The following is a 25,659-nucleotide window of genomic DNA, read 5'->3' on the forward strand; positions in this document are numbered from 1 at the left end:
CGGGGCACGAACACGCGTCCCCTGCATTGGCAGGCGGACTCCCAACCACTGCGCCACCAGGGAAGCCCCATCAGGTATCTTTTGTGTGTGCGTTTGGATGATCAGACTATTATTTTTGTCTGTGGAACATTCAGTCCGCCTTCTTCTGGTAACAGCACATCAATTTTCCTTGGAAAACTCACCTCTATTCCATTGTTAATTCAAGTGGTACAGGTGGGGCCCACCTCACCCCCTGCCTGCCTGAGGAAGGAGTGCATGACTAGGCCTAGCCATTCAGGGCGTTCCATCTTTCTTCCCACACTGACTGGTTTTAGGAAGGACATGTAAATCAAGCTGAGATGGTTAGACTCTCTTGATTGAATATAAAGCTGAACGTGTCAGCAGCCATCACAAGGGAGAGTCTGTCTACAGATGAAGTCAACACCTAAAGACCTAGCCAAGAAATAGAGCTGGATTCCTATAATAATGCCTGGGTATCTGGGTCAAGCCATGCGTGAAGCTATTATCTCCATAGACTTCTAAGTTACATGAGTCAATAATTTCCCATTTTTGCTTGAGTTATTTTGAATAGATTTGTTACTTGTAACCAAGAGTTTTAACGAATACCCTCATCCTGCTTTGCTGCTCCAACACACGCACACACACACGCACAAAGCTGTGTAACTTGACAAAGAATGTTGCTGATACAAATTGAACTTTTCCTGATTATTAAAAGCAGCAATAGCATTGGGCTATAAGTTATGGTAAACTTGGCTCTAGAAAGGCCATTCTCTTATATCTAAGATGGACAGATAATGGAATCTAGAATTTGGGTTGTTTTGTTTAAGAAGATGAACTTCTTCCCATCTTTCTCCTATGTTTTCTCCTATGAAAGAAATAACTGGCATAAATATATCTCATTAGCTCCTTCCTTCCTTCCTCCTTTCCTCAAATATTTGATTAAACATACCAATAAGTGTTGAATGAAATAAGAAAGCCCCAGAAGACTACATGCAGCCTAATATCCTTTTTAAAATCAACTTTATTTGGATAAAATTTACATACAATGAGCTGTATCCATTTAAAGTATACAATTTGATGGAATTTTTGATATGTATACACATCTGTGGCGATGAAACATGACCACAATCAAGACACCAAACATCTCCATCACCCGCCCCCAATATTCCTTGTACCCTTTGGAGTATGCCCTTCCCTCTACACCCAGTGTAAGCAACCACTGATGATCTTTTTGTCAAATTAGATTAGTTTGTGTTTTCTAGAATTTCACACAAACGGAATCATACTTTACATACTATTTTGTGTCTGGCTTCATTCGTTCAGTATAACATTTTGAGCTTCATCCATATTATTGCATGATTCAGTAGTTCACTCCCTTTTCACTGCTGAGTAGTATTCCAATGTATGGCTATATCATGCTTGTTTATCCATTCACCTGTTGATGGACATATGGGCTATTTCCTGGGTTTTGTTATTGTGGATAAAGTTTCTATGAATGCTTGTGTACAAATCTTTACTTAGACATATATTTTCACTTGTTTTGGTAAATATCTAGGAGCAGAATGGCCAGGTTTTATGGTAGGTGTGGGTTAACTTTTTAAGTAATGGCCAAAAGTTTTCCAAAGATGTACCATTTTATATTCACACCTGCTGTGTGTAAGAGTTCTATTTGTTGCTCCATACTTGTAACTCTTGGTATTGTTAGAAATTTTGGTCACTCTACACAGTGCATTGTGGTATCTCACTGTGGTTTTAGTTTGCATGTCCACATGATTAATCATGGTGAATATCTTCCTGTATGCTTAATGGCCATTTGTATATATCTCTTTATGAAGAGACAATTCAAACATTTGACCATTTATTGGGTTATTTGTCTTCTTATTATTGAGTTGTAGGAGTGCTTCAGATATTCTGGATAGAGATTTACATAATTGTGAGCTTTATATGTTGAGAGTATGTTCTCCCAGATTGTGGACTGCCTTTTTATTTTTGTAATGGTGTTTTCGGAACAGGAAAAGTTTTTAATTTTGATAAAGTTCAATTTGTCATTCTTTTTCTTTTAGATTCATGCTTTTTATGTGCCCAAGAAATCTTTGCCTATTCCAATATTTTCTTTTAAGTTTTATTCTAGAAGTTTTATAGAATTACTTTTTCTATTTCAGTATAATATCTATTTTGCATTTATTTTTGTATATGGTGTGAGGTATGAGTCCAGGTTTTCCATATGACATTTATTTGTCCAAGTTGATTGAAGACTACTGTTTCCCCTTTAAATTGCCTTGGCACTGTGTCAAAACTCATTTGACCATATATGTGTGAGTCTGTTTCCGGACTCCTTTTCCTCTTCCATTGATCTATATGTCTATCTTTCACCATTATCACAGTGTTTTGATTATTAAAAGATTTATAGTAAGTCTGGATATCAGATAATATAAATCCACCAACTTTTATTTTTTAATTACTTTTGGCTATTCTAGATCTTCTTTTTTCATTTTCAAAAAAATATTAGAATCAACTTGTTTATTTCCAAAAATCAAAAGTCTGCTGAGATTTTGACTCAGCTGGTAGACTAAGTTGCACCTATAGATTAATTGGGGGAGGACTGAACAGTCTACAAACACAGTATATCTTCACTTGTTTAAGTCTTCTTTAATCCTTTCAGCAATATTGTTTAATTTTCAGTGAAAAGATACTCCAGATCTTCTGTTATATTTGTCCTTGCCATTTTATGGTTTTGGTACTATTGTAATTAATATTTAAAAAAATTCATTTTCAATTTTATGTTGCTAGTATATAAATAAGCAGTTGCTTTTTATATACTAGCCCTTTATCCTGTAACCTTGCTAAATTTACTTATTACTTCTTGATTCTTAGAAATTCCTTAGAATTCTGTTGTTTTGGAGATTCCTTAGAATTTTCTAAATTAACAACCATGTCACATGCAAAAAAGAGACAATTTTACTTTTTCCTTTACAATCTTCATTCCTTTTCTTTTTTGTGCTTTATTATACTGTTTAGGGCCTCCAAAAATTGGTGACTAGAAGTGTGAGTCCAAGAACCCTTACATTTTCCTGATCTTAGTTTGAAAGCATTCAATATTTACCATGAACTCTGATGCTTAACAGTAGGTTGTGACCCTGTATCAGATGATGAAGTTCCCTTCTACTCCTAGTTGCTGAGAGTTTTTATGAATGAATGTTGAAATTAGTCAAACGCTTTTCCTGTATCTATTTGAAAAGACAAAATTCAAATTAATGTATACCTGGAGAAGGAAGGCATAACAGTAAGAGAGGGGAAAGCACAAAGACAAACACAAATTATTGTCAGTAGTCTAGTTCTCTGGCTGTGTAGTGTGGGTCAACGGATGTTCACTACATTATTCATAAATGGATAAATAACACGATAATAATAAGGGATATGCACAGGCCCATGATAACAGTGTGTCATGAACCAAGGACTTTGATAAATTTAATTTTGTTCATCTAAAAACAAATTTTACAGAGTCCTCACCCTGATCCTAGATTCCTGAAAAGTCTCAATATCAACAAGATTCTGAGAAGCTCTGGTCACAAGGTCTATGAAATGGCTTAGGATTTACGAGATTCATTTATAGGTAAAATTTATGGACTATTCGAATTTAGGCACATCTTAGACACATGGTTAATAATGAGAAAAATCCCCTAAATAATGCTGTCATTTTGAATGAGGAGGATAAAAAGACAAAACCATGCATGTGTGGATTGTTTCTTTGTTCACAATACATACAGGCTGTTTGACTGAGACAGGAAAAGTTCCTGAGGGTCAAGGAATAAGAAGAGAGACTGAAGGTAAGAATGCAGAAGATTCTTAAAACGGAGAAAACTTCAGCTTGCATGCCTGAAAGCATACCCACGTCAAGGACCGTGGGACATTTTCCCAGAGGGGACTGAACAAGAAGCCTCTCTGGTCTTAGTATCCTAACCGAGGCTGAATGGAACACCAGGGAATATGCTGGAGGGAGGGGAGCCACTGGCCAAAGGGGTGGAAAAAGTGATGCAATCAGAGAGCTCCTGCCCATCTCTAATTTTATGACTCTCCGTAAAAAAGGAAGGAGAACTCAAACCACTTCAAAATAAGATCACTGGAGACCTGGCTTGGAAGACTGGATCTGATGAGAAAGAAGTTTATAAGGATTTATTTTCCAAGTTGATAGTCACAGACCATGCCAAAAGACACCACCACCTGACTACTGCTTTATAGCAAACATAGGGTAAAATTTTAAATTAATGCAGAATAATTTCTCTGGGAATTGGGAACAGCAGGCGGAGAATCTACAAACTATGTCACTGAGAAATAAAGGCTTTCCTTCCCGACAACCTAAAGCTTAACAAATCATGACAATGTTTTATTTCTCAGGATGTTTAAAAGAGCACAACAAATAGAAAGCTCTCCTCCACCTGCTTGCTAACTGGTTTGATTTTTAAGGAGAGTGCACTCCCAAAGACAAACCTCTAAAGAAAAAATAAAACACCGTTAGATTTCCTTTTCTTTTTTCTTATTTGATGCCGTTAATAATAAATTGTATGAGTTTTCCTCCCGCAAGGGAAAAAAATTTTTTTTGTTGCTTTTCACATAAAAACACATTTAAAAAGTTACGCCTTTTAAAAGAACATTAAAAAAGAAAAAGGACAGAAATTTGCTAATTGCTCTAAAATTCAAATCTCCAATCAAACTGAACACTCCCATGGGTGTGAGGAAATAGGGCCTCTTTGGGGGAATGTAATCCTAATTATGTGGCATGAGGCACCCAAGTTTATGTCAGGAGCAGATTCTGATAAGATATGCACCAAAGGAATCAGGTCTGGACTGTTTCAATGGGAGAGTGTTGGTGTAATGTTGGTATTTAGCTGTGATCTAGAGGCCAGCAAAGGTCAGGTTGGACAAAGCAGAGCCTAATGAAGCTGCTAGTGTCTGGGGTGAAAGAGCCACAAAGCCTTTCAAATTAGCAGCTGAATTCTGACACTCATTAGTGATTATATTGTGTGATGGCTGCAACTTAAGTCCCGACCAGTAAAACAGCCTAGACACCCAGTATACACGAAGGAAATAAAGTATGTGCAAAAATAAAGAACCAGAACCTTTCAAATGTTTTCCCTTTTGCATTTTGACATTTTTTTCTTTTTCTTTTCTTTCTTTTTTTATATTAATGACAGAACTGCAGCGTGCTTACCTTCCAATTTGGCACTAAAATAATTACCACCGCGACTAAAATGAGACTTCATTTTTTTTAATCAAGGAAGGTCTAGTCAGAAATTGCTTCTGCTAAGTTCTGTACAAGACATAATATACTCTTGGTAACTCACAAAACCAATAAATCAAGCTGAAGCACTTATTAAAGTATCTTACAGCACTGAATTTATCACTGATGACAAATTTAATTTGGGACTCTGACAGTTTGCTCCTTGCATATACTTCAACAGATTTCTTTATTATTATTATTTTTAGAGGGGGCATTATTTCACAAGTAATGAAGGCTGAAATTCACTAGAGATTTTTAGAGATGTAAAAGATGACTTCCAGTAGAAAACTGTTTTTCTCCAATAGCATCGCCATCACTGGGAAAAGTTACACATTACAATTATTTTCCAGCAATCTTATCCTTCGCACATTAGAGTTAGCAGAATTTTTTAAATGGTGATAACAAGCATTTTACAAAGCAATTTATAATCATCACTCAGCTCACCCACACTCTATCTCACACAGTTAGGTCAATGCCTGTCCCTTGATAATGAAGATAACAAAATGGAGATACAGAGTTTCCCCCTACCTAACAGGGAGAATAATTTTAATCTGTGCCAAGGTCCTTCAGCACAAGGGAGGGTGGGAAGAAAAGAGCAAGGAAACTCACAAAATCATATTGGGGCTTCTTATAATCCCTCAATATTGTGGCTAAAAGGATGCTGTTCCCACTTTAAGTTATCAAAAGAAAATTACATATAAATACACATAAAATTATTATTAATAGGCAACCTTTGCTGCACACCATACTTCTCGACTATATAATATAAATGATGCTTTATTTTCTGTTCCAGTCAACTGCACTCTGCAGTGTATCCTACAACACAACCAGGCTACACAAGTTATATTTTCTGTAAACTTTTCTTCTTCCTAAAACACATCTCTACAATTCTACATTAGCATTTTCTCGTTGTCTTTTCAAATGGTATCTTCTCTCTTGACAATGCAATCAGCATACAAAAACCAAATTTCACTGCCTGGTCCCATTTAAGGCAAACCGAGCAGCCTGAACCACAGCCTGACAAGGAGAACACATTAAGCTCTGGAACAAAAGCATCCAAGTCGACCTGTTTTGCAGGCTGATTAATAGAAACAAGCTCCAAGGACTAATCACAAGTCGAGCCCTGTTTTGCAGATTAATAGAACAAAGACACACGAGAGGAGGGGAGGGTACGGCACTGGAATACAAATAAGCAAAGGTAGGCACCAGGCTTTCCTTGACTGAAGTCACATCCTGTAAAGCCAGACCCACAGACCCAAGTCACACAGGGGGGTGAATCAAAAATGCAGCACCAAAGAGGGCCGGGTTCCATCAGTCACCCCAGCACCAAATGAGCCATCTGGGTTCCACCTTCTTTGGGAGATACTGATTTAAAACAGGAAACACAAATTTTCAACAGAATGAAGCACAGCTCTGGTGCTTTCTGGGAATCTTTCCATTTCAGTAGGGCACACACAGAACTTGTTGATGAGGACAGACATCCCCCCCCACCCCATCTTTGGCAATGGCCTGTGACACAGGTAATCCCTGAAGTGTGTGCATATGTGCAGGCCCACAACTCTGCAAGAACTAGATACACAACGACGGCACAAAGCTAGAAAAAAATGAGAGTCAATGTCCAAATTACCCCTAGCATACATCTTACAGCTAGAGAATGTGGCCTTTTCTTCTGACTGTAAAAATAAAACTTACCCACTACAAGAACACATAAAAGTCCCAGACAAGTAGAATGAAAGAAAGAACAATTCATAAGAGAAAACCGTTGTTATACTTGTGGTGTGTTACATTTCAGTTTTCATTTTTTCTATATATGTATACACATTTTTTTTGTGATGCTATTGATACCTCTGTATATTTTTGGTGGGAATATAGCTTGTGAAAAGCTTACTGCTAAATGTAAGAAGAAAAACATACCATTGCTCTCTGATGTCTGATGCTAATTCTTGAATGACCAATTCTTGAATGACCATCCAGGTGAATGGATGAATTTTCACTGGAATTGTAAAGCTTTTATTCATGTGAGTGTCCGATTAACTGAAGAGAATTTACACAGCTTGGAAAACATAATCTTTAGGAATTGAGATGTCTACTTTTTGCATGATTTCTACCCTTGGTAGTCTGCAATAGCTATTTTCCTTTCACCTTTTTTTGTTGTTGTTGTTCTGTTCTTGTAGAAAACCCAGAAAGACAAGTTTTTTTGGTTTCATTCACAAGAAGAGTTATTTGAGTCAATGGACAAAGAAAATGGATTTTCTCTGGCATATTTGTATTCTGCTCTATCAGTAATCCAATGATTCTGTTTATTGCAACAATCAACAAAGTAAAAACACATTTATAATGAAAATCATAAGTATCAAAACCTCAGAACTGACTTTAGCGTATGGTTAAGCCTGTGGTTTACAGGCCAGCCAAACTTCAACATTTCCAAAGAAGTGATCCTGTTTCTCTCAGGCTTTTCAGAACAGAGTTCAAACTCTACAGAGGTAATTTCCTTAATAACCAATAACCTCAAAAACCAATACCCTCCTTAATATCAGATTTTCCCTTTAAGAGTAGTACTGAATGGCACATATGGTGTGTTTGAATATAGGCAGGCACTTCAATACCCTGAAAATTCCCTCACCTCTCCTGGGTCTGCCTCTGAAGCTGCTCTGTAAGCCAGCAAACCACACAGAATTCGCCTCTGGTAAGAGCTATTTAAAAGCACAAAGGTCAGGGCCAGCATTATATGTACATACTTAGGTCTCCCGTTTTTCATATTCATTCTGTGGGACCTACAGGTAAGTACTTCCCTGTACAGAATTACTACATCGTTTTAAGGGAGAAGCTGAATTTGGGTAAGAAAAATAACTAGTCTTTGATGTTTCTTAAAAATAGGGAAGCATTAAAAAATGTTTAGTAACAGAGGCATCATAAACACAGCCTAAAATCCGCATTCTCAAGTGCTTCCTACATATTAATATATTTAAATATAAAAGCAAAACTCACGAATTTGAGTTGAATTTCTTAAGCAAATGTCCTTTCCACAATTTCTCCCCTTAAGTCATAACACCCAAGGAAAGAAAAAAAAAAAAGTGGGGAGGTGGCTAATAATAGCCCAACAGCCTATTTCCAACTAGTTTTTCCATCAACCATTTCTGATTAGGTTTTAGTCTAGCAGCTTTTATTTCGTTCTGAAAAGATAAAAGCAAGAAGGTTTTTTCTATTAATTCTTGATTCAAAATGAAAATAGAGGCCCCAATTATGGTCTAGTGATTTGAGGGGTTGGACTTTAAAAACTCTTTTTTCCCCTAGTTTCTGTTTTTGATAATCCTATTTCTGGAATTATGATGCTTTAAGCTACTTCCCATTGCTTATGGAGTCTTGTGTGGCACGGAAAGTCAGCATACCTTACTGGATTTAGAATTAAAATTGATATGTCCCATCATTTCAATGCATAAAGTAGCTTGAAATGTAGTGAGAGAAACAGTCATCTCCAGTTATAAAGCCAGGCAGGCATCAGAGGTACTTAGTTTTATGTGCCATCATTTTGTACATCATATGTAAAAGAAGTTCATAACAAATTTTAGGGGAAGATGGAAAATCAGTGTGTCAGCTCTGACCTCTTTTTTTTCCTTTACACACGTAGCATTGGTTTTACTTAGTCTTCAATGTTGATTTACTGTAGGTTCTATGAAATTTTAGCACTGTTTTTTTTTTTAAATTTAATTTAATTTAATTTTTTATTTTTTTTAAACACCTTTATTGGAGTATAATTGCTTTATAATGGTGTGTTAGTTTCTGCTTTATAACAAAGTGAATCAGCTATACATATACATATATCCCCATATCTCCTCCCTCTTGGGTCTCCCTCCCACCCTCCCTATCCCACCCCTCTAGGTGGTCACAAAGCACCGAGCTGATCTCCCTGTTAGCACTGCTTTTTAAAAAAAATGTGATCCATCCTAAACCCACCATGCCAGACATTAGGTTTTATATACCAGGTGCTTCTCTTCCTTTATTTTTCATTTTTTGCAGCAAATTTCATACTTAGACATTATTAGTCACAGTAATTGTATTTACACTTTAACCTAGCTGATCTTTTCTAATATTTGTGCAAAACAATCTTCCTATATCCTCTCCTGAATTAAAGCAGATTTTCAAACTCATTTCTTCTGCTCTTTACAGAATGCAGACACATTCTGCTAATCCAAAAGCTTTCCGATTTGCCACTAACTTCCTGTTCGAGCAGCCCTCACGGAACATTCCACTTTCAATTTATAGTTGCCATCCAAGATTACCTTTATTTTTTTCCTGGGTGAAAACGCAGTACCAAGCGTTACTCATACATTTAAAATGATGCTCCAAGTAAGTGACCTTAAAATGCCCCATATGTCTTCATTTAACAGACATCTATTCACTCTTCCACGTCCTTTGACCACATGCTGCCGATATATGGGGTTCCCTTCCTAAATGGTTTCCACTTATCCAGATCATTAGCAACATGCCGTGCAATGAAACCATACAATGTTTGCTTTTAAAAATTCTTTTCTCTCCCCACCTCCCTCACACACACACACACATAGGGGTAACTATTTTCCTAGACTAAGTTTTTTATTCACCTCCTTTCTGTCCCTTTTTGCTTCTCCCCTTCCACCCTGATATACCATCATAAAAAAAGACAAGAAAACAGACAGACAAACAAACAAAAAGAGCCATCACAAAACTATTACTTTCCAGGGAAGAAAATAATATTTATTGAGCATTTACTGAGTGCCAGGAACTTAACATACACGATCGCATTTTAATCCCACGAAAAATACATATAGCAGTGAAAAAATTAAGGCTTTGAGGTTAGACTTCCAGTTCTGCTACTTAGGAAATGAGTGTCCTTGTGTAGTTATTTAACTTCTCTATTTTCATGATAAAACTTCAATTTTATCATCTCCCAAATGGGGGAAATATTACTTTCTTTACAGGGTGGCTGTGAGGCTTAAAAACTATTTTACGTAAAATACCTTGTGGTATTTTACCACATGGTAAATACCACATGGTATTTACCATGTGGGTGATGCTCAAGGAATAATAGCTGTTATTCTTTGCATACCCATTTCACAGATGAAACTGTGGCTCAGAGATGAAACAACTTGCTTAAGAAGGTAAGTGAGTTCTAAATGATAAAACTGAGACACAAGCTCGCTGGGGACAGCTGCTTCTAAAGGCTAAAGCCTGCGGCCTCTATACACACACTGCTTCCCCCAACAGTAGGTAGAACAGGGCTGCAGCTGTTTAAGCTATGTCCAGCCTGGGGATCAGACCTTTCAGGGGGTGTCTCCCTGCTGGGGAGGTCCAGTCAGAAGTTTGTTAACCTGAGGAACTGATGTTTTAAGGAAAGAGGGAATCAGCAAGAAGAGCTCAGCCAGTTTCAACAAAGCCTTCACTGTCAGAGGGTTGTCCCTGGGCACAGCATGTTTTGTCCTGTCTCCCATCAAGCCTCCCACAGGCATACAGGTGACTCTCTGGGAGGCCGAGTGACATCCTTTGATGGCCCTCTTACAGAGCGGCCTAGAAGGGCACAGGGCCTCTCCCCTGTCGAGCGCAGAACACAGCATGGCTTTGATCACCGTGACTCTTGTTGTGAAACAACTCTGGCAGCAGGCAGACTCACCAAAAGGGGCAAAGGGGCGACCTGAGGCCATGCAGGTGAGGTGCCCGGCAAAAACGGAGCACTAGGTAGAAGTGGCAACCTCCAAGCTGTGGGCTCCGAAGCCCATTCACCCTCACTACGGATCATCAGGAGGATTGAAGGAACCTACCTGTGTAGTGACCTGGACTTCCTGGTGAGCACACCTGAGCTATAGGATAAATGTATGCAGGAAGGCAAAGCAGCAGCAGTGCCTGGAACCCGGCAAATATGGGTCACAACTGTCAAAGGGACGCCAATGGGCTCACCACCTGGTAATATCTGGAGAAATTCACATTACACTTACAATTCAAAGGATTAAATAAGAAATACATGTTTGCCAAATAGCTTGAAAATAAATGGTACAGAAGCTGTATGGCTTTCATGCAACTCAAAGAATTCAACCATTGAGAACTCAACCATTGAGAAAAGAGAATACTACATGTTTAATAACTGGTTTCTAACGTCCGAAGGACATTCTGAGGGCCCACTCGGTTTAGCTTCCAGCCAAACTCACACTTTACACTGGCTGCTTTTACTGTAGCTTGAAGACGTAGTCTCCAAATCTAATAGAAATTTCTGTAGCTACTCAGAGCATGGGGATAAGGCAAATGAGGTACAGAAATGACAATTAAGAGTCTAAAAATACTGTTTGAGCCTTTCTGTGAAAATTCTCACTGCCTTCTAGGTAGGTCTGCCCCACTGTTCCCTCTCCTCACCTTTATTACACCATGTTCACCTGGAGGGATGCCGTGCACGCTATCTTTCCGAAAGTTCGGGAAGGATCTAGACATGTTCATGAAGAGCTCAGGGACATAGGTTAGTGCTTTGTTTGGTTCCACTTTGTTCTACCACCTCTAGCTGTCCTTGCAGATTCATGGCTATGCTTGATCTTGTCTTGGAAATATTTTTTTTCTTTTGCAACTGGGTGTCTCATAGGTGTGGACCTTCAATCAGGCAGCCACAGACACATCTTTACCACTACCACCCTCATTCATTCATTCAGCAGAAACGGACTGAGCACCCACTGTGTGCCAGGCCCTGGGCTGGCCTAGGGTATGCCTGGAGAATGAAGCTGACAGGGTCCCCGCCCTTGTGGAGCTTAGAGCCACTGTATCATCTCCTTCCCTCCACCAGCAGCAACTCTGGGTTGAAAAGGAACCTGTCAGTGTAACATGCGAAAATGAAAGAACACCCAGCAGCGAGCCGGCAGGGTCTCATCGTGGAAGTCCAGGTCTGCCTGGGACATGGTGTGTGGGTCCACACCAGCCCGACTTCCATGGGGAAGCACGGTCAGCACTTCCCTCTCGGTGCATGTGCCCGGGCCTGCCGTCTCTCTCAGCTGCTCCTTGGTGCTTCAGAGCGAAATAGCCACGTGCACCCGATACTTGCCCCTCTGACGTGTGTGCAAAGGAAAAGGAAATTGTTGCCATGGAAAAGAAACACCAGAGGAGCTGATCCATGTCTTATGACGCACAGGTATAGATCCTCATTTTTTAAACCCTAGGCTCTGGAGCACACCATGCAGAAGATCAGGATCATTCTTTTGTTCTGTCCCCCCAACATCCCATTGTCCCCCCGCTTCAAGCACCCCATCACTGAAGCCTGAGAGCTCCTGAGAGGACTGGCCTGGATTTCTGTGTGTCCTTTTGGCAACTAGATGGGAACAGCCAAGGCTTCCAAGTGGCCACTTCCTGAGTTGCCTCAGGTCAAGGAGTAGAGTGACATGTGCAGTTACTAGGATATCCCGGCTCAGCCTCAAGAGCTCAGCAAAGCAAGGCTGGATTCTAGTCCTATTTCTCCCCAAACCAACTTTGGGCAAGTCGCCTTTTCTGCCAAAAGCTCGATCTTGGTTTCTTCTGTCAATAGGAGGCAACATCGGGCAGCACTGTCACGACATACAAGCACTTGTAAATGCTGGCTATTATTAATAAGTATTATGAATACATGCCCTTTGCCTTTTAATTGTTTAGAATTGGTTTTAAATTTTAACTATTTAGAATTGTTGTGAAGCCCAAAGGCGATAACACATGTAAAAGTTCTCTAAGTGAAATATATCATCCAAATAGAAGTTTATTATCTTCATTTGCTAATTGAGTTGGTCTCTCAGAATGTGCAGGCAAAAATTTAAATTATTCCAATGGCTGATATTAAGCATAACTGAATGCCCGGGAACACTTCTATACCCCCCTCCACATTCGTCTATACGACCACCACCAACACATCAGCTAAAGGCACACGACAAGCAGGCGGAAAGGTATGAGTTGCATCCAACGTCCTAAACTCCACATAAACCAGCTTTTGCCAAGGCACGTACTGATATGGCTAGCAATGGAAGGTAGGAAGCAAGCGGACAGGGTTTGCTTTCTCCTTTTCCAAATAAACAGCGCGGTTGTTAAACCAGAAATGAAGCTGATCCCGTGCAGCTTTCAGAGCAGTCAGCTGCATTCTGAAGCAGGCGAAAATGTAAACAGAGCCTGTAATTCTAGAGCAGGACAGACCCGCCACAGGTTTCAGAATGGGAGAGTCCATGGGCCTCACGCCAAGAAAAATGAAACGTTAGCCTGGGCCCTGGAACAGAATCATGTAGAAGGAGAGTGCGTATTTGTTTAACACACACACACAGACCTATTTCTGTGCCAATACCTTCCTGAGCCCTCCTGAATAAAAGCTGGAATCCCTGAAATCGTGGCACAGAATCAGTCTTGTTCGTACAGTCCTGTTCTTTAGCGTGAAAGGACTTTCCTGCTGAACGTGGAGATGTTTCTTTCTTTTCTTCTTCTTCTTCCCCCTTTTTTTTTTTGGCCCAAGTTAATTACAAAGTATGACTTGAAAATAAAATAAATGAGCCCATTCCACCCATCCCCAGATCTGAATTCTATCATGAGCTGCCAATTGGTTTTCTCATCCTCTCGCTCAGTATCTGCTCTTAATTTTTTCGCTATTGCAAGAACTTGAAGACTGTCAGCGAAATACATGATGCATTACAAACCTTATAATTGGAAATAAAAATATATGAAGCTTTCTGACAGAGTAAACTTACAGTACCATTGTGCTGGTCAGAACAAGGAAATGTGAGCAACCTTGTAGCTGTTTGGATGCAAACACAATTATAAAGGCTGCAGAGAGGGGAATCAACGCTTAACTCCCACTTTGAAAAACGCTGAGAAAATTACATCTGAACGAATGGACAAACTCAACATGTTGATGATCCAAAATGAGGGGGAGAGAGGAAGGAAAAAAAAAATATCCTGCACACACTTCCTTTGAAAATGCAGCTCAATGGACTTTCTCTTGCTATTTCAGCCATTTTAGAATTACGCTGCCTAGGCTCGATCTAATTTTCCTGCTGCAGAAGTTAAGGCACTTCCTCTACAATTACTAAATCTGACAAATTACACCTGGGTCTACTCTAACATGAGAAAGTGTGCTCTTTGTTCCTGACCCCTTGGTCAGCGTAGAGATCAAATTCCTGGACATTGGAAAGCCCCGCTCATATTCATTAAAAGTCACAGGAGACTAGCTCTGCATTTCTGTTCAGGAGGGGAACAAGGTGCATTGCTGAACAATACAACTGTCACGCTCAGGTCGGAGCAAGATGGACTTTTTACTTTTTGTGGCTTGGCTACTGATCCGTTTGCACCTGGATTTTTTTTTCTACGTAAGCATCTTAGTAGCCAAAGAGCAACTGAAATCAGAAAAAAGAAGGGGCTAGTCGATTTTTAAATGCCCAGTCCCACGAGTGAGTTTATGGAAATCTACTTGCACTAAAATGCTGGCTACAGATCCAGTAACCAAAAAATACAAAGACGATTTCAAAATGCCACCTCCCCTCCACGCTGACCAGACAAGCAGTGAATTAGCACAAACATCAGTGGCTGATATTTGACAGATTAGAATTTTGTCTCCTCTTTCTGACCACAATCAGCCTTTGGAAAAGACATTTTTGGGATCCAAAGCTGAAAGTGATCACAGAAGGAGATCAGGAAACACCTTGGTGGCAGAAAATCAACACAAGGGATACAAGAAATCCACGAGCTGTGCTGCTATGAGAGCAAAATCCTGGGCAGATCTAACTGCTAGGCCACGCAAGACCCTCTTCTGTCCCCCAGAGAGGGAGGGAAAAATGTAATAGGAGAAGTTAAGAAAAGCTGTGACTAAACTGTTAGTCCCATGACAATACATCACGCCTGACTCCTTTCTTCACGATTCTTGGAAGAATGAGGTGGTGAAGGAATACATACAGAAGCCACAGAACCCTCCTGAGGCCGGGCTGCCCCTTGAGAACTGGTCAACTCTTGCCTTCCTTCCAAGGGAGCACCTTTCTTCCAGGATAAGGCACCCCATTTACAACCTCTTCAGTGTAGGCCATTGGATTTTCCCAGACCCATCAAACCACATCCAAACCCTCTTCTTTGCAGATCTAATTAGCAGGACAGTGTGCTCCAATTGCAAACACACAGGAGTGCTCAGGATTGTTGTAAGTTATTTTCCACATACAAATTCCTCCTAAATTGTAAGTTAGGAGACACTGCGTTAATTCTCTCTGGTCTTTAGGAAGCTGTCAGCGGTGCTACACGTTATAAACATGAAATGAATATGAGCTAATATACCTTGTTTAGAGTGAAACTGAGTCACAATCCACATTGTGTAAATACATGAGTTAATAAGCTCTCTCCCTGGTCAGACGGCAATTAACTTAAAAAAAAATTTTTTTTGCTTGAAGTCTAGCTGATTTACAAGGTTGTGGCAATCTCTGCTGTACAGCAAGGTGACTCAGTGATACACATATAGATGTCCTTCTTTTATATTCTTTTCCATTATGGTTTATCACAGAGATGGCAATTACTTTTGAGAAACCTGTGACAGGATGGAAATCCTTAGTATCAAGGTTCTTATTTTGATTTCTGTTTTTAAATGAAAACCACTAGCAATATCAGTAAATCAGAACTTAATATTCCCTCCAGAAAAGGTATAGGAAAAGCATGGAAATCAAAGTGAAAACCGTTCACATTATTTTGGAGTTGGAGTATCTAATGGGTTACTAAGCAGATAAGCAGATGTCCACCTATGTGTGAATCTTCGGATGGAAAATCCTTACTTCTCATAGGAGAAGAGTCGCAACTCTAGTATAAATTCCCCACCCCCACCCCCGCCAGATTTGCTTCCAGTCAAATTCTTAATAGTGAAAGAAGCTAAAAATTGTACAAGATATTAAAACAATCAAGCATGCCCGCAAATATGTATGCTCTTTAAAGATTCTAATTTTGGTGACTATTGAAGTGAGTGGCATCGGAGAGAAAGCGGGGCAGACCTCACTACCCCTGTTTTACAAAATAGAGAAGGGATTTGTTGTGCAATCAGCAGAGGCTGAACTAAGGCTAGAAGCCAGCCCATCTGACTCCTAGTGCAATCGTCTCCATGTGAAGGTGGACAAAGGTATAAAGTACATTGGAAACATCAACCCTACTACATCAGTAATAGCTAACACTTATCCAGTACTTACTCTATGCCAGGAAGTCTTCTGCATGCTGTGGATGCATTAACTCACTTATAACAACCATGAGAGAGAAGTAATATTGCTATTTCTCACTTTAGAGATGAGAAAACGGAGGCATGGAGACATTCAGAAAAATGCCCAAGGTCCCAAGGCTGAATAAATAAGTAGTAGAAATGGGAAAATCTGTTCTCCTTGCATAGAAATGCTAACATAGGCACTCCTAAATCAATGTTCAGATTACAGCAGTTCTGGGAATATTAATTTTTTAACTATTTTAATTATTATTTTTAAAATATTAATACTAATTTTCATCATAAAAATATGATGAAATTGCAATTTCCTTTTCATCAACCCCTGTATTCTTGGTCAAAAGACAAAGTATCAAAATTCCTGTGGGTGAGACAAATTCCATTTAAAGATCTCCCTCATTGTAAAAAGAAAGGAAATAGTTCAAACTTTCTAGAAATCCCAATAAACTGTGTGTAAAAAAACAACTTCAGGGTAACATTTTAGAAGACTAATGCTGCGTGTTTTCTTGACTTTACCAGTTTCTCCAATATTAAAATAAAAAATTTTGAATGAGATCAATCCAGTTCAGACGTAAACTTTGTCCGAAGTTTGTACCACCACCAAAACCAAATTATGCCCCATCACTTCGCATATTGGAACTTCTATGTTTTGTTATTTCTTGAGCTGCTACACGATCTGCCTCGGAATCCAAAATCACTCCCTCATGCATCACAGCCATAATCTGGTTGAGCTAAACCCTATCCTAAACAGATCTGGACCTGCTCAGATAATGGAGGAAGCTTGCTGTCATCACACCAACAACCATCAATCCAGGGAATCTCTGAAAGTCCTGTTTGTTCAGGAAGGCGCTTAAATGTTCTGGGCTCTGAAGATTTTTCAAGAACCATCTTAAATTACTGAAAACATCATCTCAACTCCATGTAGAGCTTCTCTGCCAATTAGAGGTCATTCCTCAACTACTGCATAGTCATTAAGAAGTGAGCTGTGAAGCTGAAAAAGCTCTCCCTCTCCTGCCCTTCACCCAGAAATGCTGATATCGACATCCTACATTACCCCAAGATCAGCTTTTAGATTACTGTTTGATAGGACTAATTTCTGCTGTTTGTTCTCTTGCCCTTTACCACCTTGTCACATATAAAAAGAACTAATTGACGTGCATTCATAAAGCTGGATATAAACACTGCAGATTATAACCAGCAATTACCACAGCACTACCACCACCACCTCAGGCATACCATGTATCCTGCAGCCAGACTCAAATTAGGATGCTACCACTTAGAATCTGTGTGATTCTTGAGCAGTTACTTAACCTTTCTGTGCCCGAGTTTTCTCATCTGCCAAATGAGAATCACAATAGTGGCTGTCTCTTAAAGGTAGTTTGAAGAAAATGAGATAATAGGTATCAAGGACTTAGTGCCTGACATTTGGTAAGTACTCAATTAAGAGTTCAGAATCACGGTCAGGTTGATTTTAAATGGAAATATACTTCCTGTATCCACTCATCAGTCCTTCTGGATACCAACTAGTAAAGCTAGAAAACCAAATTACAGGAAATATCTCAACTTTCTATTTTACAGAAGACAATCCAAACTGTTGAGTGGGGTGGCCAATCTGAATTCACTCTGTCCTTTTCCAGCCTTATCCGCAACTCCTAAGGCAGGACTGGGATACTTTTCCAGGTTAAGTGAGTAAAGATTAGTTTTTCTGCTCTATATGCACATAGGGCTCTCAAAAAGTAAGAAAGCAAATAAATAAAAATCCAAGACTCCTCTGCTACTGATCTTCTGATCTAACCCTCCCATTTTAGAGATGAAAAAACTGGCTCTAGAGGCTAAGTGACTTGCTCAAGTTCACATAAATATCTCCCGGCAGAGCTAAGGCCTGGAAAATGGTAATTGTTATTCTAAGCAAATCACCAAGCGATCTTCTCAATCCATTGCAAACAGCACCTAATTTAATCCGCATAATAACCCTCTAAAAGTAGGTATTGTTTTCACTGAGGTTCTTTCTCTATGAATTAACTTCTTCAAAACCAGACAACTGGCAACTGATAGAGCCAAGGTCAAAATGCTTCCTTGTCTGGTCCCAAGGAATACGCGCCTGCTTCAAGTTTTCTAGAGCTGAGAATTTCAGTACTGAGAATTCTAGAACTGAGCTCTCAACCGGTAACTTCCAAACTGTCTGTGCTTCAGTCTTGTCTGGGGAGCTTTAAAAATACAGGTCACTGGGTTCCACCTCAGGAAGGAGAATCAGAGTCTCAGGGGGATATGGCTTCAAAATCTGTATTTCTTCAGAGTTGGTCAGGTGATTCTGATGTGTAGCAAGATTTGAGAAACTCTAATGTAAGCAAGATATTTTATGAGTGCTTCCAATGTAAAACGAGAAGGAAACGAGTCACGTAGGCTGACGGAAAGTTCAGAGTGGCTGAATCTGCGTGAAGGGCAACACAGTGACCTTCCACCAACTCCTTCTGTGTCCCACAGACACACATGCAGCCCCGGTCACACAAACAGACACGTTATCCACCAAAGCCATGCTCCCATTGATCTTGCCTAAAGAAATCTGCATCACAATGAAAACAACAAGCATCGTGTTTTGCAGCAGTGCCAAAATATGTGTTATGTTCTAAATACAGCCAAAAGGTTTCTCTTCATTTTTATCCTTTTGGTTTAAGGCACCTAAGCCGAAACCATGCTTTCTGAGCTCTGAGCTAAAAAAACAGAGGGGAAGACTGTTGGAATGAACACTTACCAAGGTGCACCATATATCCTGAATCCCTTCACTGTTACCTCCGAGTCTTGTAAGTAAATACTGTTTGTCAGGAGGGACTGAACGTTGTCAAAGTCCTCTGGTTTCAATTTGGACACAGAGGGGAAACGGTAGTAGTCCTGTTTAACAAGGTCTGCCATGAATTCCTTATCAAATGTCAGTTCATGATTCCCAGCAATCACTATTTTATATTCATATGGCAGGTTTCCTGAAATAAGAAAAAAAAAGCACCAATTAGCATGTTCATTTCCCATCACAAAGTACAACAGCAGAGACTGCGTGATTAGCAGACAGTATCCCCAAATGAAATAGCTCACGCATTCCTTTGTATTTCCATGGGAACCAAAATTTATGACTACTTTTTTATGCTAACAAAAATGACAATAAACGGGAGATAGGAAGCTGCTCAGAAGCTAAAAAGCTACTAAGGAGACATTAAGTTTGCTAGTTCCATTTCCCTTTTCGGTCTGCTACAGAGTCACTGTGATGAATCCACACTGTGACGAATCCATACTTTATAATTATCCAGCAAAAAGTACTTTGATCACGAGCCTTAAAAAGGTCTGGACTTGGTTTTGACCCTTAAAAAATAAGCCGACCAACTATTCTTAACAACTCAGATAACTGCTAGATTTTTTAGTATAAGCTTCATACAAAAGACATGGCATAGCCAAGCATTTCACAATTTACATAAATGAAAGGAACTACACAGTACAATTTCATATGGCAAGTTAAAGTTTACCTTTTGGTTTGCGAATAAAAAGAACATTAAGAATGGCCCCCTGATTAGAAGGCTAAATTTCCTCCCGTTGGGATGGGAGAAGAAACTGTAAAGCTTAACCCCCTTTTAATATTTATGGTATGGAAATATGAGTTCTCCATGTGTTTTTTATGCAGAAGTTTCCCGATCAAAATGAGATAATTCTGGGAAGAAGAATGAAAGCTATAAAGGAAAACCCAAACACCAGACTTCTGCATAGATTTATAATGTTTGAATAAAGTACGGACCATACATATTAATAACTCACCGTGATGCGATAAGAACCAAAATCCAAAGGGAGATAGTGCTGGGCAGCTGCCCCCATCCTGAAATTAATGCCTTTTTCTCTTCTTTGTCATTATCCATCCCTCAAGCCTCACCACTGGGCAGCTGCTCGTTTTATTTTATTTCATTTTATTTTGAGGAGGAAAAGGGCGGGACGACGGTGCCTATAATTCCAGCTTCCTGAGACTCCTAGGTCCAATGCAAAATTAATGTTGCCTGCTATTCCAGGAAGAATGAAAGTTACCACTAGCAGGAAATTGGATACATTTGTTGTAAGAATTGGTCCTTACCAGCAAGCCAGAATCAATGATTCAATTAATGAAGCTTATAGTGGGGGAGAGAATTATATTGTTTGGAAGGGAAGGCAAGTTTTGTCATAGGCCCACTTGGATTTCAGCAATGCAAATTGTAAACAGTATTAAAATTGTATACATAGCATGTGGGTTAAGGGGGAGACTTAGGAGAGAGGTGAAAGCAGTCAGAAAATAACACTGCAGAAAGATGAAACCGAAAACATTGTGGCCGAGCATCAATAGATGTCCTTGATTATTAGCCCACAATGCTGTGTGAAATGCCTTTGGCCGCAGTTATTTGCAAGGCTACAGTGAAGAGCTCATAGAAAACAGGAAGCCTCTCTTAAATGCATGCAGAGCTTATAATCTGCACTAGCATAAGGCAATAAGACTGTGATGTAGTTGCAAGCTACTTGGATAGAATGATGATATTTTGCACAATTCCCTGCACTTAAAATACAGATGAAAGATGTATTAAGGAGCCTGCAAATTCCCAGCACTGCACACGCTGGAAATTTTTGAGATGCCCCACAATTTCAACATCATGGCTCTGTTAACACACTGGCCTGATACTGCATCCCCAGACTCACCTGTGCTCCCAAGGCTGGAACGGGCTGAAATGTTTTCCTGGACAGTAATCTGCTCCAAGGCAGGTCCTACCTGCATGAACCTTTGAGCAACTCTATTTGTACAAGTCATGCTTTAGCTGCTGGTCCTCCTTTAATCATTCATGATGATGGACTCGCTGTAAACCCTGTCTTTATGTACCACTGCTCTTGCAAAAGGCCTTGGCGTCTTGTTTTTTCCATTTCAGAGCTTTGGTTCAGGGATGGAATGGGTGAGAGTGGGAAACAAGGTGAAGGAAGTACATTTCTCCCCTTCAGATCAGTTAAGAAAAAAAAAAAAAAGTAAAACTGCTGCAAAGTAAGTCTTTCTCAGGAAGACAGCCTCTTCAGTGTCTTTTAAATCAAAATTTTGACGACTCAGCATAAAGAAGTAGCCACCAAAATGAACAGCCACAGAAAATCGTGATGATATTTACGCATTGCTAACAAACTCATCGCTTTCTGAGAATCCAATAGTAGTTTCCAACTTCCATCCTCTGTTACCTATGTTATGAGATTGTCTGACATTATTTTTTTTTTGCTGAACTGACCTTTCATCTATAATCTGCCAACCTTTGTGTTTTATATGAAAATTGTAAGCAGGGCAGCTGACAAATCTCCTGTTACTTGATGGCATTTTTGGTTTTTTCCAGACTAGATTAATTTGGAAGGCTCTATAGTCAAGTTCTAACTTCTTGTTATTCAAATAGCATTATTTTAAAATTGTCAGACAAAGAGGTGCCTGCCTTTATCCATTTTATTCAGATCAGGCCATCGAAGCTGACCTGCCTGAATAAAAAACCAAGGCCATAGTACAGTTATTCTAATGTGGAAAAATTCTTGCTTTGAATGATCTAAAGAATTCTACCAACTAACCAGTTCTATCTTTCCTAAGACATGGTATATGTTCTATTGGTAAGATAATACAAGATTATTTTAGGTGGAATAGAGATGAACTTCTGACAAAATGTCAAGTAGTTTTGTATGTTCTAAAAATGCATATTTGGAAAAACACAACAATGCAAATAATGATATATGGCTTCATTTTTCATTTCTATTTTCATTTTTCTATTTTTGTATATAAATTAAGAGAGGATTCAAAGAAAACTATTGAGCAAATAATAATACAGATAATTCACAGATATGGCAAAGTGATGATTAGAAAGTGAATGAATGTAATTTGGGAAACTAGCCCATCAATCAGTTCAGTTTAGAGCTACTGATCATAAGTAAGATGATAAGCTCTTGGAGGCAGCAATTAAGTCTTATTCAAATCTGTATCTCCTACTGTATCTGTATCACCTCACTGTATCACATAAATAGATGCTCACTTAAAACTAATGGATAATGGAAGTCAGCTGGGTCCTCACTGCTATTCTACAATTCTAATCATTCTACACTCTTGCCACTGCCTACTCCCTAAGCCGCTATCACAAAACTTTTCCAGGTTCTTCTCTAGGTTCCAGGCTCCTTTTGACTCTGCACTTAGCATACACTACATCCTCACCTCAAGACAGACTCTCTTCATTTCCTTCTCTTCACTTTCCGATCACTGTTTACATCTTCTCATCATTCTAATAATTGGCCTCTTAATCCATTTCCTGCCACTGGCACTTTAATTTTTCAGACATCTCTCTATGATATTTCGGGTCTCTTTATTTCTCCTCCTTAGTGAGTTTATGTTCACCCACCCCAAGAAAATAAAAACAAGCAGTTCTTCACTCACTCACACATACATACACGTACACACACACACACACACACACACACACTCCTCAAATGCAATCCTAAACCATCCCTAACCTTACTTCTTCTTTGAGATGCTTCCTCATTTTACTTCTAAACTTCTGGAAGGAGGATTCTAGAAGCTTGCAGTTGGTATGCCAAATTCAGCCCACAGATGTATTATAGTGGGCCCTCAACTGTGTTTTATTTTATTTTCTAAGTTGAACTAACATTTAGAAATCAGGAAATATCACACCAAAAATTTAGGGTTTCTGGTTTCTTTTGGAAGATAAAAAATCAGGCAATACTGACCTCAGTCTGCTGCAGACCTCCTCATTCCCTGTTACTTCTCACACCTTGGCCCACTTATCACGACTGCGTTGCCTGATGGGCTACCCTACTATTAGAATCAGCAACTTAGACATAAATGGCTACTCAGAATTTACCCAGTACAATCTGCCTTTGTTTCTGTACTCTTCCCAAAGCCTCCCTGAATGTCAATAAAAACCTCCTAAAAACCAAAGCCAAGGCTTTTTCTCCACCCTCATCTCCACGGATGTCTCCGCAGTGACATCCCTGTCTGACAAAGTATCTCTTCCTGGATTAGTGATGCTGGACTCTGCCTTCTCCCCCTCCCTCTCCGGTATTTCCTTTCCTCTCTTCTTCCTCAACTCCCTTTGCGTCCCACCTCATTCTCAGCTGACCCATTACACTCTCCCTCTTCGTCTTTACTTCTATGAATATTATTTAATATTTTCTTACTGCATGTGTCACACTTCTATTCTCTGCAATTTAATTTAAAAATTTTAAAATTTTATTACAAATTAAACTGTAGAGGCAGCAAGAGGGTAAGAGTGGGGCCTCTGCAGGCTTCACGACATGTTAGCCGTATGACCTTGGACAGAGCCCTTATGTTCTCTATGGTGTGTTAGCAACACGGGGATAATAACTGCATCCACCTCATAGGTTGTGTTCAAGATAAAATGACATAAAGCTTCTAAAGTACATAGTGGTATGGAGTAAATAATCAGTGCACTTTATTATTTTACTCCATTTTTTTAGTTTTACCCTTTGCATGTGACTTGTCTCCTCCTAGACTGTGAGGTCCTTGAAGGCATGGATTGTGGCTTGTGGTTCCTTGTTTGACCCAGAGTACCCAGTTCAATACCTTCCCATATGGCAGGCACACAAGAAGTATCTGTTGAAGGAATGAATGAACCTCTGCAAGACTTACCAGGAACTTCCTAAAAAGAATTCCAGGAATGGGCTTGTCATCTTGAGCTATATGACAAGGCTTAAACCAGTACTGGGTTGTCCTCCAAGTTTAAGCCCTCCTGAATGGCTAGTTCAATTAAAAACAAACAAACACAGTTGGAGGCCAATTCTCATACATCTAATTTGGCCTACCAGCTGCAAGCTTCTGGAATTCTCTTTCCAGAACTTTAGTAGTGAAATGAGGAAGCATCTCCAATCCAGTCTAGCCAAATATTCTCCAATACACTGTTTTTAAACTGCAGTTTCTTCAAATATAAATGGGGGGAAAATAAAAATACTACCCCTAAGGTTTGATGCACATTAAACAATACACTGCAGGTAAAGATTTGCACAGTTTCTCACACTCTATCATCACTCAACAGATATTAGCTGTGTCATAATAATTATCATAATGATTGCCCTTCCCAGTTGCCAACCAAGAAAATATTAGTTTATCCACAAATTGGATCATTCCCTGGTCACATTGCACAATGTCATTGCCTTCAAAGAAAAGCATCTGGAGATGAAAAAGAAAACTTGGATTTTCCAAAGGCAGAAACTGGCATGGTCCAATGTATCCTTCAAATTAACAAAAACATTACTAGGGTCATTAAGATATCTGGATCTGAGGTGATGGTAGGTGGACCTATGAGGCCTTCGACCTATACACAGTGCAAACCTAGCTGCCTCTGTCGAGATGCTTCTAACCTTGAAAATGTGTGCCCTCAACACATCACTTCTTTCCTCCTTCTAACATCCAGTTACCCACCTCTTCTAACATTTACTGATTGCCAAAAAATGGGACAGGATCGGCCCCTCGTTCACAAATGAATAGTGTAACCTGTTATAAGTAACAGCCAGATTCTATTTCTCTCAAGAGTGACTACTCATTTGGAATACCCCTAATATCTTCATAGAATCAGATGAAGGTACTCTTCGATGAGTACATAGAGAGGAACAGAAAAAGAAAAACTAAGATCTTTGGCTATGCACATGTCTGATAAAGCCATGACAACTTTAAAGCAGACACACAGCGGATTGTGTCAAGGTCAGCCTCCCTTCCTTCCCAAACTCTGGACATTTAATGTGTCACTTAAAGCGGCTCCCATGTTTCACACCCTGAGTGATTTGAAAGCTGTGCTCTGTAACCCTCCCCGAGGCAAAGAGGAAAGAGACAAGGGGGGAGGGGAGGGGCCTGCTCCCATGTTCACCATGGCAGCGCTGCTTTCCTTTATTTTACGATTTGGGGAAAGATCTGATTCGAAGAAAGTTAGCCCTGACTTAAAAATATTAAAAAGAAAAATCACTGATGTATCCAAATCAATTTTACTAATGAAGACAGTGAGTGCCAGAGAGGTGCTGTCACTTGCTAAGCAAAGTCACAAGTCAAGCTGGTGGCAAAAGTGGGACAAGAAAAGCTCTTTGCCTCCCCTGCTAGTATTCTGTCAGGTGAGCCCAAATCTTTTTTTTTTTTTTTTTTTAAAACATGATTTATTTA

General features: G+C 39.5%; 1 protein-coding gene across 1 annotated transcript in view; it reads right to left on the reverse strand.

Moving 5' to 3' along the window:
- The window catches only part of MPPED2 (metallophosphoesterase domain containing 2), a 177,531-nt gene that overhangs the window by 70,752 nt on the left and 81,120 nt on the right, over positions 1-25,659 (reverse strand). Inside the window, exon 4 of the mRNA XM_024118515.3 lies at positions 19,222-19,447. Coding sequence (XP_023974283.1) covers positions 19,222-19,447 — 226 coding nt within the window. The remainder of the gene's footprint in view (positions 1-19,221; positions 19,448-25,659) is intronic.

This window comes from Physeter macrocephalus, chromosome 16, assembly GCF_002837175.3.
Source record: "Physeter macrocephalus isolate SW-GA chromosome 16, ASM283717v5, whole genome shotgun sequence".
Taxonomy (NCBI): domain Eukaryota; kingdom Metazoa; phylum Chordata; class Mammalia; order Artiodactyla; family Physeteridae; genus Physeter; species Physeter macrocephalus.